This window comes from Bidens hawaiensis, unplaced genomic scaffold, assembly GCF_021521415.1.
Source record: "Bidens hawaiensis isolate Kalapana, Puna unplaced genomic scaffold, B.hawaiensis_p1.1 tig00002273_1, whole genome shotgun sequence".
Classification (NCBI taxonomy): domain Eukaryota; kingdom Viridiplantae; phylum Streptophyta; class Magnoliopsida; order Asterales; family Asteraceae; genus Bidens; species Bidens hawaiensis.
In genome coordinates, this window is record NW_027491121.1 from 789,922 (window position 1) to 806,932 (window position 17,011).

The 17,011-nt window shown below is 37.4% G+C and overlaps 2 protein-coding genes across 3 annotated transcripts in view; both read right to left on the reverse strand.

The window, feature by feature from the left end:
- The window catches only part of LOC143614186 (cysteine proteinase inhibitor 12-like), a 58,916-nt gene that overhangs the window by 18,851 nt on the left and 23,054 nt on the right, over positions 1-17,011 (reverse strand). The window lies entirely within an intron of this gene.
- On the reverse strand, positions 3,591-8,988 carry LOC143614171 (TNF receptor-associated factor homolog 1b-like). 2 transcript variants are annotated; one of them, XM_077087682.1, is made up of 11 exons: positions 8,644-8,988; positions 8,154-8,265; positions 7,970-8,058; positions 7,809-7,877; positions 7,592-7,721; positions 6,829-6,987; positions 6,384-6,723; positions 5,983-6,095; positions 5,771-5,909; positions 5,174-5,628; positions 3,591-5,078 (listed from the first exon to the last, which is right to left on the reverse strand). In XM_077087682.1, exons 1-11 carry the CDS (start codon positions 8,819-8,821, stop codon positions 3,752-3,754), a joined length of 3,111 nt encoding a protein of 1,036 aa, XP_076943797.1. In that variant the 5' UTR covers positions 8,822-8,988; the 3' UTR covers positions 3,591-3,751. The 2 variants fall into 2 exon arrangements, with proteins under 2 accessions (XP_076943797.1, XP_076943803.1); XM_077087688.1 differs by having other exon boundaries at positions 5,771-5,906; positions 8,644-8,987.

Here is a 17,011-nt window from a genome sequence, read left to right on the forward strand (position 1 = left end):
TAAGTTGATCAAACCATTCTTTACATGCAAAACTTGACTAGCTTCACTAGAGTTCGCTTGCACAAGAAGAAACACCATCAAGAGAACACAAACATTGTTTAATGGCTTCATTTCTTTAGCTTATAGAGCAACATGTATGTGAGCTTGCATATTTATATAAAGATTTCCAATGTGGTGTTAGGTGGTTTCTTAGTGCAAACCGTTTCAAGGTTTTGACCTTTGACTTGAGGAATTGTTTTTTAAAACATATATGTATATAGTTTTTGACTGTTGAATTGGTAAATAAGAAGACAATTTTTATATGACTTTTAATTTAATGGTTTAAGTTCCACTTCTTTTAGCAAAGGTTTTTTGAAATCACAAGTAATATAGCAGGCAATATAAAACATGAGTTATAAGTGCACATCAGTGTTTGGTAAGGCATATATCAATATATATTAATATTAATATTAAATATTAATTGCTAATAAACTCTAGTTAGGAGTTGTTCAAACTTCAAAGGCAAGGAAGTTTTCTTTCTCGTGGTTTTTATGATTTTAAATTCTATAATAACTATAATATATAATTTTTTTATTGGTTTTATTCTATAGATAAATCCTTATCAACATCATAATTATCTTTAAGAAAATGAGTTTGCATCAACCAAATTATTCAGAGAACAAAAAATCATGTGTGAATATAAATACAAGGGTATATGATATCTAGGTGCAAGCATTGGTGTTAAAAAAAACGTAACTTGCTCACAACAACCAAGTAAATGACGTAAAAATTTGTATCTATTTCTTTTCTTGTGAGTTATATATGTGTAGTCTTGTCTGTGTGAGTATTTGAGCAATCAATTATTAATAGACAAGTCACATTTAAGTACCCGTTTAATTTTCAAAACATTATCTTAAAAATTAAAGTTAAGTGTAGAAATCACTTTTGTGGTCAACACCGTTTTGCAGGGATCAATCTCGTTATGGCTTTTTTTTTTTTGCATATATCACCTCGTGGTTTGCACTTTTTTGCAATTTGATTCATGTCGTGAACCCAAAGTTAATCGATTCAAAAAAAAAATGCAAACCATGGGGGTGATATTTGCAAAAAAAAACACCAAGAGCTTAATTCTTGCAAAACGATGTTGATCACATGGGTGATTTATGCAATTAACTATGAAAAATATTACTTCGATTTGTCAGTTGTGTGTGGGTTATTTGAAAAAAAAAATGTGCATTTACATATGTATATTAGATACATAATTTAGTCTGGTAATTTTTTTCAAAATTAACAAAACTTATTTAAGGGTTACTTCAAATTAATAGCTTATTTTTTTAGATAAAAGTTTAAATTTTCACATCTAACAAACTTTTTTTTATTTCAATTAATTTTTTTTAAAGAAAATACTACGCTTTTTTTTCAACACTTTGAATATATTTTTCATGTCATGCATAACATATGATGGTGTGAAAAATGCCATTAAAGTCGATGAATAAATTCATATATTTGAAAATATGTGTCATTCAATTCTATATTTTTTAATGTCAACAGAGATCATTTCAATAGACTACACACATATCTATAACTAAAATCAATAAAATATATCACTTTTTTCTTGTCAAATACAACTTGAGAGATTTAAGTGTGAAAAAGAACATGGAAATCACCTACAATGCATCGTTAATTAGTTCTTTATTTAATCTCAACAAATACTCGATCCTTTTAGTTTGTAAAAGGAGACAAATCCAAGTAAAAGACGAAAAGGATATATAGTACTCACAAGAAAAGGAAAAAAGAAAGGCAAATAAAAAAGATACATAACAGAACACGAACGTAGCGTGGCTGAAGTATACAACAATATTGTTTTTTAATAGAAAAAGAGAAGAACGACAAGAAATGTGACACTTAGATGTAGTGCTATAGTAAACCTTCAAGAATTATAAAAGGAATATAATTAATGACAAGAAATTATGACTTCTATGTCAAGAAACTTTTATGATAGTAAATAGGTTTTTATTGGGCATTGCCCTTGGCAGGTCTGGGGCAACGCCTTGGCAAGGACAAGGAGCTGGCCCCTTGTATGGCCAAGTGGCAACGTTGAGTTAAGTTAAAATCAACATGCAAAAATATTGAAGAGTAAACCATCTAATGTTTGTGTTATTCTTGCCTATCTAATCAGCAAATTAATAATATTTCTTATCAGTTATAGCTAATATTTACGTGACAACAAGCAACATTATACTTTTGGTTTGTAGTTGCAATGATTTATGCCAATGTTGGTAGAAAATAAGAGGATTTAAGTATCACACAATAAATATATGAATATTTTGCTCTAAAACTAGAGGAAAAATCTGGGAATGTGGTGAGATAATGTAGGAAAGACTGGTTTGAGCTGTAAGTTGAAACTGGGAACTAAATCGACCTTATTCTATAGATGTGTCTACCAAAAGTAGTTGTACACTTGTACTTGTAAACTGTATATGCTTATATATGTTTGTTTATTCAACATAGACGTTTTTATAGACTTCATATATTAACTGTTTATAATATATTTCCCGTAAAGAGTAACTTTTGATAATCAATGTGAGAAAATGACCATAGAGCCGATGAATGTGAATCACAACCAACTAAAAATATACCATGATATTCAATATCACCTATTTTTGTTTGAATTCGGCTAGATTCAAAAACTATATGAGAGAACTTGAGGTGAGTTTCTCAAGCTATTTTTTAAAATGTTTCGAGCCACAAACCACAAGTAGTGCGACCGAGTTCATTGTTATAGGTTCCAAGTCGATTTCAAGTTAAAAATGAAATACATTTCGAAACATGCACTACTTGTTAAACTATCTGTAATGCATTATGCTAAAAACTTAAAAAAGATTTGTTTTAACATACCAACAAATAGTTTATTGAATAAGATAACAATACATAATTCGAGATTCCATCAGGTTTATTTCGATAATCCAGAAACAGTAACCTAGACAGCCCCTTCACGCAGGAGGGCATGGTGTTTCCCCATCTCCAGGTATGCACTCTGATGGAGGGCAGAGTGGTCCCTCTCCAGGTATATGCATCCGGTCACCAAGATGGAGTCACAGGCGTAACCGGTCCTTTAGGGAGTGACTCGTATCAAGGGCGTTACCACTCTTTAAGTCGATCAAACTACTTTGTGTTTACAAAACTCAACTACCTTCAATGTGGTTCACAAGAAACACTACCAGGAACACGCAGACCGTGCTTAATGGTTTTGTTTCTTTAGCTTATAATCAACATATAATCTCCAGGTATATGTCAAACTCTTGCGTGCAATGGTTGAAAGTAGAACTTAAAACTGAATTTAGGGACATTCATTCTATAATAATATCCTTAAATAACTAAAAAAGGTGATTCACTCTCAGGCAATGATCTAGTTTCCATATTCCACATCATACCATACCAATAGTCTATGCACAATCCAGGTCAATCCTAACAGTTTGCAGCATTTTCAAACCACAGCCGAACAAGCTTTAGTCGCACTCAAACCGATTAAATAAACTATAGATTTGCAAATATAAAAACCTGATTCTAGTAAACATTGCCAGCAAAAGTCAGATTTCAAATCACGAACAAACAGAAAGAAAAACGTTGCTAGATCACTCTTTCAGAATAAAATAAAGTAAAATAAAAAAGTTTTCTTATCAAAGGGTTACAACCTCACTTCAAATCACCATTCTTCTCTTCATAAAGATTATTACAACCCAATAATAATATCTTTTCTTTTGCAGCCTACTCACTGCCCGTTAGGTCGGTACATATTGTAACCATTGACTCCCATAGTCAACCCCGAATAATCCCCAGGCATATGATACTGGTACCCATCACCATCAATATTTCTCAACCCATAAGAAACATCCGACCCACCAATCTGCCACTGGTTCTGAACCAACCCATCAAGCTGCCCGTTAACATAAGGGTGCAAGTTCGGTTGTGGTAAAATCAAGTCTTGTGAAAAGTCAAACCCGCCACTGTAACTATGTTGGAACTCTTCAGGAAAGCTTCGGGTCCGGTCAAACCGACACGAGCTTGTTGAAGGGCCGGGGTCAAGTGAACTACCGACATCCCCGGGGAAAGTGAACTGGTGAGAAAGATGGCGGGGCCCGTTATGAAATAACGGGCCAGGAGCGTACTCGTCATCGAGTAAATCATTGATTATATCAAGGTGTGGGAATTCGTCGGCAAACATGCCATGAGGTTGTGATCGGATATTATTACCGTTATCCAGCTGAACGGTTTCCATCCACCCAGATCCGTTTTGAAGTGGATCATGATTCAACATCCCGAATGAAAAACTCGATCCGATCGAACTGGAGTCGATTCTTTCCGGGGTCTGAGGTAGAAACATGGGCTGTGAATAGGAGGGAGACTGGGTTTGGCCCATCATAGCGTTACGATACAAAGGTGGACCGTAACTTTGACCCACTGGTGACGGATCGGGACCGAGATACCCGGCTGCACTCGCAGAACGGGATAGATACGGTGCGGTTTGAACCATTGAGACTACCGGGGTGGTACCTGTGGCTTTATTAGATCGAGACCCGTCAACTAACGGTGCACTCAACGGCCTCGACAACGGTGGCACCGGCATAGCTGACGAAACGGTCAACGACTTAGTCAATACTGGTTGTACCACGGTCTTTTCGGCTGTTAATGCACCTTGACCATTCACAGGCATGGGTTTCTGAGCTGGGTTAGGTGTTTGGTGAACTGTTGAAGGTTTTTCTGGTGGTTTTAACGCGTAGGGTTTGGATGCAACTGAAACGTTGGTTAAGTTTGACGAGCCCACGGGTTTACTAGAGTCGATGTTTTGGGTGGTCCTTTTTAGGTCTGATTTTTGGAGGGTCCGTGGGGAAGCTTTTGATGGGCTTTTGGGTGAAGATGGTGCAACCGAGACGGTAATCTTTTCTTTTGAGTGTCTCTCAGATTCGGTTTCATCTTTAATAGTTAGCTTCTTTTGCAAGGAAACAAGTTCTTCCACTTTCTTATCCTGCAACAAGATCGCAGCCCCATCACCCTCAGCATGCTGTTGACCAGTACTCTTTCCATGCTTGACTTTCCCTCTGCATAACATTAAAAACGGATTACACGTATTAAAAAAAATAAAAAATAAAGTTAAAAAATGAAATATGGAATATGGAAAAAAAACGGAACCGACCTGCTAGGTGAACTTTGGGATTTCTGATTCTGATGTGAACTCAGTCTACCAACAGGCCCGTTGGTTACAACTGACGGGAGTGAATCCGATGAGCACGTTGATGAGCTGTCATCCATTACAGACGAGCTCTTCAACCCGCCATTTTGTTCACCAATAACACCGCTACTGCAGGCTTCCGTGGGTGGATGATGAGGTTCAGAAGTGTCGGTGTCCCAATTAACAGGGCTCGAATCTCTATCGTCTGAATCGGGCTGAAGAACCGCTTCAGGTACACAATCGACCGAATCTGACACATCTGAAACATCCTCAAGCAAGGTAGGCTTTTTTGACAAATCCACATCATCCTCAACCAGGCTTTGGGTTTTAGGTTTTTCTTCGATTACAATACCGGACTTTTCATCCCGACCCTTATCCTTTAGCTCTTTTAACTTCCGGTTGTTTCTTCTCTGTTTCGCCTGTAAAATAAAACAATCAATAATTGGAATAAAATGATTAAAATCTAGTTAGGGTTATATATGATTTTTATTATTAGTACTATTATTATTATTATTATTATCATTATTATTATTATATTATTATTATTATATTATTAGACACCTGTTTCTTTTTTAATTTTTTTTCTTTTTCAGATGCGCGTTTTTCACTTTCGGCCATCCACGCTTCCTCTTCTTCCCGGATGAGCTCTTCTTGTCTCTTTAAAGAAACAGCCTCCTGGTATGCAACTTCTATTTTACTGCTGCAACAAATAGGAGGTAAGCATATGTGTATCAATAAGATTGTATATTATTTATAACTTAACAGATTACTACCTGAATATATGGGCTAGAACAAAGATTTCAATGGTTCTACGTCCCAAATCAGTTAAACGCCTTTCATCTCGCTCAATAGTATCCTTACTAAAATCCTCCCCTGGGCCACCATCCTGCCACAGTAAACATGAAGCATGTGATCATTGAAAAATACTCCACATACACACACTTTTAAATGCATACATATGTATTAATCTTGGCCAAAAAAAAATTAAAAAAATATATATATGTAACTCCCAAAGGTACATATATGAATATATGTGTGTGTGTGTACATATGTGTATATACGTATGTATGCATATACATAGATATATATGTACATATACATATATATAAATATGTATACAGATGCATATGATGTAGGGATGTATATGTAGTCATTACTATAAAGTGACGCTGACCTTAGTACGGTTTTGAGGACGATTTTCATCTTTTGGGGGCAAGGGTTCAATGGCGGCCCTCTCAAGCAAAAGCAAAACATCATCAACGAGAGAAAACATGTCGTTTTCCATATGGACAACGGGTATTGTTGCCGTTTGTTCTCCATCACATTTTCCATTGATTTTGGATTGAGCTTCAAGGGCCTTTAATCCACTGTATAAAGAGTCCATCACTAAAGTTGATGTCACTTCTTTTTCTATAAAGAAATGCTTCACAACAGTTTTCAATATTGAATCTGATTTCTCTTGTGACATTTGTTGCCTTGAAACTTTATCAATTCTTGACCAGAAATTACAGAAGCTGAAACATAAAAGGTATAAAAAGAATCAAATCGGGCGCAACCCATATAAAAAATAACAATTTTGCCACTCCTATTATCGTCTACTAAGAATTATTATTACATACCCGGACCATCTAGCTTTATCTTCTAGCAACTTCCCGAGTTTTCCTCTTTTTTCTTCAACAAAGCGGCGACAAATTTGTTCTACATTTGACAAATATACCCTTACGAGTTCTCTCCTGTACATACGGTCAAGGCATCGGAAAGGACGATCCGCTCTCTCCCTTCAATACCGTTTAGCACATGTTAGCATTTATTATTATACATAGTTTCTTAAGAAAAGAAAGAGAAAATAACTCAAAAATGGTACATGTAAAGTGATGGAAAATAAAATAGCATATGATACAACGAATCAATGTTGTTGTCTTATCCTAATAAAATAGAGTACAATTACCATATATAAAAATAATAACAATAATTAAACTTAATAACAATGTTGTAAGAGATAAAAAAATATCTCAGTTGGTCTTCAAAATGCTTCCTAGTTTACAATCAGGTCATTGTTATGGTATAAGGTAAATGGAGATTTCACACAAGAGTATTGGCTTAATATATCATTTATTACTCGAATACGCTGCAATTAAAATAGACTCTGAATACAGTTACATAAGATAATTAAGTGTTTGTTTCCATGACAAATGATACATTAATTATCGTGACAATAAAACAAGATACATTCCAAAACAAGTTACAAAACATAAGTAAAATACGCGACAAGTAAATTTAGACCAAGGTGCAAAGGGTTCGATGAGAATAAAAAAAGAAAGTCATTTTTCATAAGATACTACCATAATAACAATAAAGCTAGAAAAAAGTTATCAAAAAAACCTGATAACTTGAACTTGAGCTTTTATTACGAGTGTATCAGCATCAACAAATCCATCTAAAACTTTGGATAATTCCATAAACTTTTTCCAACCCCAGTCATGCTCTTTCTTCCAGAAGCGATGTAAAGTATCTACAAACATACATTTAAATATTTAATCACTTAATATGATATTGACAGACAACAATATAGAATAATAATTAAAAAAAGGAAACAAACCAGAATATTTTGATTTCTTGGGGTCTTTATTCACCACAGCTATTGTGAATTGTGCAAAATGACTCCATCCTGCACCAGTAAAAAAAACCACTTTAAATTATTTTATTTGCAAGATGAAAAAAAACTAGTGAAACCCTTAACTTTATTTTTATAAACCATACCAGGAAGAAGCTTGTCATGCTCTGCAACACAAAGAAACAATGACAGAAAATTGCAGACATCACACCCCTGTGGATAGATTAAAATGTACCTAAAACCATACCCTCAAGCTTAAATACCCCAAAATTTGCACATATATAATATACCATCATCATTTGACTAAACAAACAAAGGAAGAAAACATACCATTTGTAGCCACCAACCTCAAACGCATTGCTACGAAGCTCCTTCTTGTTAATCTGTGAAAACTTGTCTATTTTCCATGTATACCTTCCATAGAGATCAGAAGGTTTCTTCTCTGCACGTTAACAAAATTCAAAAAAAGAAAACAATTAACCAATTATACAGAATTTGTATAACTTTCTCCAAATACATTTTATCCGCAAGAGCCGAAAGGATGCGAGTGGATATACATGTTTAGTCTAACTTCATTAAGAATTATATGTGTTTTGCTCTCTCTACATTTTACCAGCAGTAATTTAAGACAAAAGGCTCGCGAGTAAAAGCGTGTCTAAAGTTGCACTTTTTGTCAACAAAGAATGCACCGCGTGACTCATAAAACTCAAATTCTAACAATAACAATTACTTCCAAAAAGATTTTTAACTCTCTATAGTCTACACCATATCTTTAGAATAAAAACAAAAACAAAAAAAACAAAACTGAAAACATGCATACCACCGCAATCTCTGTCGTCATCAGTATCCCAATAAGGCGGTGATGTTGACGCAATCCCGTTCTCCACCTGCTCAGACGAGCGCCACTCCGCCAACGCTTCACCGGAGCGCTGCTGCCCATTCGACAATCCCTCAAACGATCTTCCAACCCCGGACTCCTCACTTGAACTCCCCGCCATTTTCACACTTAACACTTATCCAACTTCCCCTAAAATCACCTTTCATAATTACATAACAACAATCATATCAAATTCAGCTATCAGACACCATAAATTAAATCAAAAACCATCAAATTACAATCATCTAAGCTGATAAAGCTAATCAATTTCAATCAAACACTATAAAATGAATAAAATCTCGAATAAACCCTAACATCCTAAATCGCAAGAGTGAAAGCGACGATAAGAAGTGAATCAATGAAAGAAGCAAGTGGAAATGAAGTGTTGCGTAAAGAATTGAAATTGTAGGCAATAGCAAAACCCTAAGTCCGATTGAGTTGTTAAACGAATCGGTAGACAAATCGGATATGAAAGGGAAGATCATTTACATGCAAACACACACAAACCCTAATTAATTAATTAATTAATAAGAATAAAAATTAGCAGATTGATTGATTGATAATAAGTTTGAGGGATCGAGATGCAGAGTAATAATAATAATAATAACCTGAAATGAAAGTGTTGTTGATGGTGGAAGCTGATTTTAGGTCTAGAAAGAAAGAAAGAGGCGACGGGAGAAATAATAATATAGACAGATAGATAGATAGATACACAAAACAGAGAGAGAAAGAGAGTTAGAGATTTGAGGTACAAGGAGCAGCAGTGACTATTCATTATTATTATTATTATTATTATTATTATTACATATTTATTCTATAAAAATGTAATATTTTTGTATCTAATATATTTATAATAAAAAAAAAGTTATGATATTAATATAAATCCGATTTTAATCGGGTTCTACTCCAATGAGTCTTTGAATGGCGGCCCTTTAGGCTACACAACGCAATATGCAATCGTGGGTGTATAAGTCGTCCTTAGCCATTGAGCCATCCCAGATAGTCGGGTTTTTATTTGTTGACCAGTTTTTTAAAATATGTTATTACACAAATGATATTCAATTGTGTTGGAGCATTTTTATTTTATTTAACAACTAATTTTTATTCTCCATAATTTTGCATTTTTTGAGACTCGAATCAAAAACTTTAATAACATCAATATCTTTACTACCACACAAAAAAAGTGGATGGGTATATTTTTTTTAATTAGTTGTTCACTTTTTCTAACTACAAATACTTGGAAATTTATTTATCATTAAATGTCCAATTAAACTTTTGCCTTTATTAACATAAATAGAGTATTCTTTTTTAAAGGTGTGGGTTTTTGCAACCTACAGTTCATGAGAAAATACATGGTTCATTAACATGATTTCATACTACTATACTAGGTTAAATGAATTTGGTTTTAGGGTATAAGAGTTGGCACGTCAATGATAAAATTAAAAAGTGTCTAAAAGAGTATAGCTCTTCTAACTCTATTATAGCTGGTATAAATCATTTAGTAACTTTGTTATAAGAGTTAACATGCTGAAATGACACACTTAAGACCCATTTATTAAAATGACGTACTCTAAATATGGTACTCTAAATTTTTAACCTTAACTGCATCTACTTAGTATTAATTTTTAGAGAATTTTGAAGTCTTTTGGTCGTGTCAATAATCATATTAGAATTCTCATACTTAGTCGTGTTGTACCTGAGTCAATTTTGTTATTGAATTTGTTAAATTAAATAAATTAAAACGTGTTAAGGTTAAATGTCTCGTTTCGTGGAACCTGCTTATTAAACGTGTTTATGTCATTGTTTAAGTAAATGACATTTTTGATTAGATGTGTTGTGCTCAAGTTTTTATTTTTAGAATGGCAACTATAAAATACAAAAATTATCTAGAAAATAACTAGACATAACAATACATAAATACAAATTAACGCATAACAAAATCATAAAAAACACAACAAAGAAAGAACTACACAAAGCCATACCAAATAAACCACAACAATAGAAGAAGACCCAACGAAACCGATACAAAAGCCTCCTCCTATGAACCAACGCGAGGACCCGCTACGCTATGCCACAAATATAATGAGACCTAACCGACATCTAGAACTTCCACGCTCCCACATGATCTGTGAGAATATGAACCTAATAACATCATTTTCATTTCCCGTTTTTGCCATATCCTCAAGTCAACAAGAAAAAATTTAGTCTTCTTGCACAATTGAGTAAAAGATAATGGACCATAATTATTTCCACGTGGATCTTTGTAAAGCAGTTGTCACCAAACATGCATAACTGAGCCAAATGAACTAGACTCGGAAACTATGTTAGGTGAAAGGACTTCCACAGTTCCATTGTTGCAGGTGTAGTAGAAGAAACATCTTTTGCCTCCACATCACCATTTCTCTCGTTCCTTTCAAAACCAGTTACTACATTTTTAATTATATTTTCATCATTTGTTACAAGAGAAAGCGAGTTGACCTTACACATTCCTTTTCCAACTCCTTGATATCAAAATAAGTAGAGCATGTCTCATTTGAATCTGCATTTTCTTCATATACCTAATATTTACCACATAAGGGTTCAATTAACCCGTCTCCGGCCCAAAAACATGTTCACTACGTTAACTGATACCGACCCCCCTCCCCACTGATAATCGACCTAAAAAGAAAAGCATATTCAAGCCCTACCTCATGAAAGTGGTTCTTCCTTATCGTCATAAAAACATGAAATTGCCCAACTTGTTTGCTATCTTCTTGTAACAATCAAATTCCATGTCGTAAACGATAGACTTCCCATTTCTACCCAGGCCATCTATCATCAATAACCAAATAACCAGATACTTGACTCAACTCTTAAAACATCGATGTAATGTATATGCTTTATTAAAACTTCAAATGTTCATCATCAAATCCAAACACCAACCATAACCATAGTCCACCTAAAATACCTTATATCCACATTCTAGAATCCTTCCTTATGGCACACCATATATATGTCTAAATTCTAGTTTTCGGTAGTCATGCATAATTGAGCCAAAAGATTAGAATCAGAAACTATGTTACGCATAGAGACTTCCACAATTCCACTAACGTATATGTAGTAAGAGAAACATAAACTTTTGCCTTCACCTCGTCGTTTTTCCCGTCCCTTTCAGAACCAGTTATTACATTTTTAATTGCATCTTCATCCTTTGTTACAACAGAAAGCGAGTTGACCTTATATATTCCTTTTTCAACTCCTTGATAACAAAATAATTCGAGCATGTGTCCTATGAATCCACATTTTCTTCATCTTCCTGATCCTTTACTACAGAAGAATTTAATTCATCCGTTCCCGACTCAAAAACAAACTCACTACAGTTAGACGATACTAACTCCCCCTCACTACCAGTATGTGAAATAAAAAGAAAAGCATGGGTCAATCCAACCTCTTGAAAATGGTTCTTCCTTTTCGTCATCAAAAACATGTAATCACTCCCACTTTCTTGCTAACTTGTTGTAACGATCGAAATTCCATGCCATAAACGGTAGACCTCCAACTTCTACCCAAGCCATTTGATCATCAATTTAAAAAGAACTTGATACTTTCCTCAACTCTTGAAACATCAATGTAATGCTTATGCTCTGTTGAAACTTCAAACATATGTTCATCATCAGAGCCAAACACAAACCATAACCATAGTCCACCTAATTACCTTATGTCCACATTCCCGAAATCCTGCTTATAACACACCGTATATATATTTTCCGTAAGGTTCACATGCTTTACCTTGATGAAAAAAAACCAAAGTCCATTATAGCATTTTGATTATTCTCGTCTTCTGTGATGTTGCATTCTATTATTTTTTAATTTTTAGGATCATACACATTTGAATATGGACCCTTAACACCCTGGGAAAAAGATTTTCTCATTCCCTTTTCTTTCAATTTAAACTCTGTATCGTATTTTGTTTCCACCTAAAATAATAAATAGAACCAATAACTTGTTTCTTTAAATTTGAACGATCATGTATTGCAACCAAGAATGACACAATCACGTCGATCGCAAGTTTTGAATCAGCTTTCCTTCATCTGCGACCTTGATGAATCACACGACCCAAAATCTCTCCCTAAGCTTCAATAGTCAACTGGAAATATAGACTTTTGATACATACATACAGTCATGTCGGATATTATTGCATGATAACATATTTAGGGGCGGTTCCGGCTTAAGGGCTGGGGTAGCACCCGCTACCCCTCAAGTTCTCCGGCGAAGTGGAAACTTATTTTTTCCTTTACGTTTTAGGTGTCTACGTTACCCCTGAGATAATTTTCAAATATTTATGAAAGCCTACTGAAGAGGTAGGTCCCAGCAGAGCCCAGTTGGACCCACAGGACTCACCTTGAAGAGAGACGTCTGCGCAGAAACCAACTGGATCCGCAGGACCCACCATGCTCAGAGACGTGACGTCCTTACGCGCAGTACGCAAGCTGTTCCCGCAGGAAATGCCTCCCAATGGTGAAGTACTCTGCCTGTTCCCGCAGCTGCGGATACAAGCCATCAGGGAAGGCCACCCGCGCAGCAAGGCTACACGCACAAGGCACTTAGCTCTCAATAATTCAGTAGTCACCTGAAGGAATGAGCAGAGCCGGGAACAATCCCGCACAAAGGCGGGAGGGGGAATACTCCCGCCTAAATGAGCCAGTCCGTACGATACTGGAGGATCTTTTGTACTGTACCTAACGAGGTATGGGCAAAAGATCTGACCAGAGATACGACAGCTCATTGACAACAGTATGGCGAGCAGCATGCTCTTGTACTGTATGTCACTATTAGCCGCTGCCTACTCACCAACTCCTGTCATACCACGTGCATAGCCTGCAGTTGGTGGAAAAGGAATAGTACACAGCAGGCCTGGTCACTGTCAGCCGCTGCCTACCCACCAACTACCAGCATGGCACGTGCGTAGGCCACAGTTGGTAGAACAGGAATACTATTCAGCCGGCTACACCTTCTTGGAAACCTACCTTCGGCTATAAATACCCCAAATGGTATGATCATCTCATCTTATCTTGTATCTTATATCTTATACCTGATATCTACTCTAGCAATCTCTTAATATACACTTATATTCAAGAGCAATCTAGTCTGATTCTCACGCCGGAGGGTGGTCACAAGGAGGTACCCCCCCTTCTCAGTGACGAGCTCACGGTGTCTGTTTTGCAGGTTATCAGAAGAACCATCTTTGCCGGGTCTAACCCCTCGTGGGAAACATCTATTTAACCCCCAGATTATCCGTAATCTGCCCGGGGTCAATTAGTGTTTCTTCATTGGCGCCATCCGTGCATAAAAGCTAGAACTTCATTTCTTTTCAGTTTTTTCAAACTTCTGGAAAGATGGTTAAAGAAACTCCGGTAACCACAACCCCATCTACTGGGGGAATACCGGCGACTACACAGTTTTTACGAACGCTACCCCAGTTACCCAAGCTGGGGCAAGTGCAGTAAATAATCTCTCACTAGGATTCACCGATACCCAGTTAGAGAGACAAAGAACGAGGCTCCCCCGCCAAACACTCGATGAAGTTAAAGCGTGGGCGGAAGCACGTCAAAAAGAATTCCAAGCTGAGTTGGATGAACGCTTACGTTCACTCCAACAGCCTGAGGAATTCGGAGAGTACTTGGACGATGATTCGGAGGAATCCGATAGTGACGCAAACCCTCGTCATAGGGCGAAAGGGAAGCGTAAGGAAATGGACTCCTAACCGAGAAGGCGTTTTGGAGAAACCTTCAAACCAAAAAACGCGGGTGGAAACCCACGTGACTTCTCCAAAACATTTACACCAACTGCTGCAAAGGCGGGAACATCCAAATTTGCAAGGGACATTGCGGAAGCAATTGTCCCGAAAAGTGCCAAACAGATGTCCAACATCGGCACTTACGATGGTATATCTGATCCAGACGATCATTTGAACAGGTTCATAGCGGGGGCAACCGTCGTAGTTGGACGGAACCTACGTGGTGTTACATGTTCCAAATGACGCTTGTTGGGGCAGCTAGAGCGTGGTTCGATCGACTACCGGTCCACCACATCTACGATTGGGAAGACTTCCAGCAGAAGTTTAGCCAACACTTCAGCCAACAAAGAAAGTATACCGAGGAGCAATGGACAATCCTCAATTGCATTCGAGAAAAAGATGAATCTTTGCCAGACTTCATCACTCGCTTCAACTCAACGAAGCTAAGTCTGGGTAATATCAGCGAAGATCTTGTTCGCGCTGCTTTCATCCAGGGCGCGAACAACCCAGAGCTCATCCGCACCTTAACGGGTAGAGATGGCATGCCATCCACATGGGATGCCATCATGACAGCAGCTAAACGCTTTGCGGAAACGGAAAAGCAACTGGGTAGAGATCTCCCCCAGAGCACAAACCTCTACACCCAGAAAACAAGAGAAGACAACATCCTTACCGCCCGACTAAACAAAAAGCGGAAGCTAGGCATTTGGCAGTCAAGGGTAAACTTTGACACCTCATCCGGCTTGCAACATCGGTTAGGCGGAAGGGATAACGTACAGTCGAACCAGAACTCCAGATGGACGCCACTCACCAAAAGCGTCACCGAGATATTCGCCACTGAGGAGCTCCCATGGCCAAAGGCTCCAATAATCCGACATCGTCACAATGCTGATCGGAGCAAATACTGTGACTTTCACAGGACAAAGGCCACAACACTGAAGAATGCACAGACGTGAAGGACATCGTCGAAGCATTTGTCAGAGATGGGACGCTCGCGCACCTCGTGGCGTAACGAACGCTGAGCAGGCCGATGCGTGTAGAACCCCAGCTGGGGAAAACACGAATGAAATTGCAGCTTCAATGTTGGAGACTACATACTGCGTAAACAACGAGATCCCGAACCAGGTGCATATCGGCTCGATGGCACTCCCATCCCAACAACATGGAAGGGAGCTCAATTACACAGTTTGCATGTAGATCAATTCCAAACTTGTAAAGAAAAGGCCCAGAGCCACTTTTAATGGAAATGATTCTCCTTAGAACATTGATGCTGATAATCTTACATTTATACTTATGAACTTTCCACACTGATATGCCAGTCTTAACCGCATACATAAGTGGGAAAGAAGTCGTTACTTGTGGAAGGCGGCAAGACCCGCATAAACACAAAAAACGACAAACCTTCACGCAGGTCAGTCATAGGTAAAGTTTGGTGATCCCACTAAGTGAAAGTGCCGGTCCTAACCGCACAAATCATGATAAACTGAACCCATTGACAACCGCGCGTCGAACGGTTAATTTATTCAACACTGAAGCCGGCTTTCACCGCATAAATAAGTATAAAGAAATTGTTGCTTGTGGAAGGCGGCAAAACCCGCATAAACACAAAAAACGACAAACCTTCACGCAGTTCAGTCATAGGTAAAGTTTGGTGATCCCACTAAATGAAAGTGCCGGTCCTAACCGCACAAATCATGATAGAAGAAACCGAACTAACCTATTGACAACCACGCGTCGAACGGTTAACTTATTCAAAATACTTAACGATAAGGAAAACCTACACGCAGGTCAGATGTAGGTAAAGGTTAGCCATCCTACTAAGTGCAAGTGACGGTCTTACCCGCACAATCACGAACGAGGAAGCAAAACTTCAGCCTATTATCTACCACGTTCAAAGGTTAACTTATTCTAAACACTTAGAAAATTTTAAAGGAAAAGATGAGGAAAACTTCCACGCAGGTCAGATATAGGTAAAGCTTAGCCATCCTACTAGGTGCAAGTGACGGTCTTATCCGCACAATCACGAAAGAGGACGCAAAACTTTAACTTATTATCTGTCACGTTGAAAAGTTAACTTATCTAAGTACTAAAGAAATTGCTAAGTTAAAACAAAATATGCGTGAAATAAACAAGGCAAGGAATTGGCAAATAATCTTTATTCCATCGAAATTCAAATATTACAGATTGCTGGGTACATACCCGCATACATAAGAAGCTATACAAAAATAAAAATCTATAATGGTGGAAAGGGATCTTTAGGATCAAGCTTCAGGACCACTTCCACTTGGACCCGCACCATCAGTAGAACGTGGCGGTTCAAGGAAAGCTTTAAGGATAGCTAGCCCATCATCAGCAACAGCAACTTCGTTCACCTTCTCCACCACCGGATGCGGGAAGGCGGCATACTGATTCACCGCTTGGTCATATACAGCTTCAGTATCAACGACATATAAAGGGAAGTTGGAAGGCGGGATGCCTTTCTCAACGAACCCTAGACCAAGCAGGAAGCCGGACTTTTCCCCATCCTCATGAGAA

Excerpts from the sequence above, each read along its gene's own strand:
- LOC143614171 (XM_077087682.1), bottom strand. The coding sequence starts at position 8,821 with ATGGCGGGGAGTTCAAGTGAGGAGTCCGGGGTTGGAAGATCGTTTGAG. Across the intron at positions 7,878-7,969 it reads GCATGACAAGCTTCTTCCTG|GATGGAGTCATTTTGCACAA; the intron begins GTATGGTTTATA and ends TTACTGGTGCAG. Across the intron at positions 5,079-5,173 it reads TCCCAAAGTTCACCTAGCAG|AGGGAAAGTCAAGCATGGAA; the intron begins GTCGGTTCCGTT and ends AATGTTATGCAG.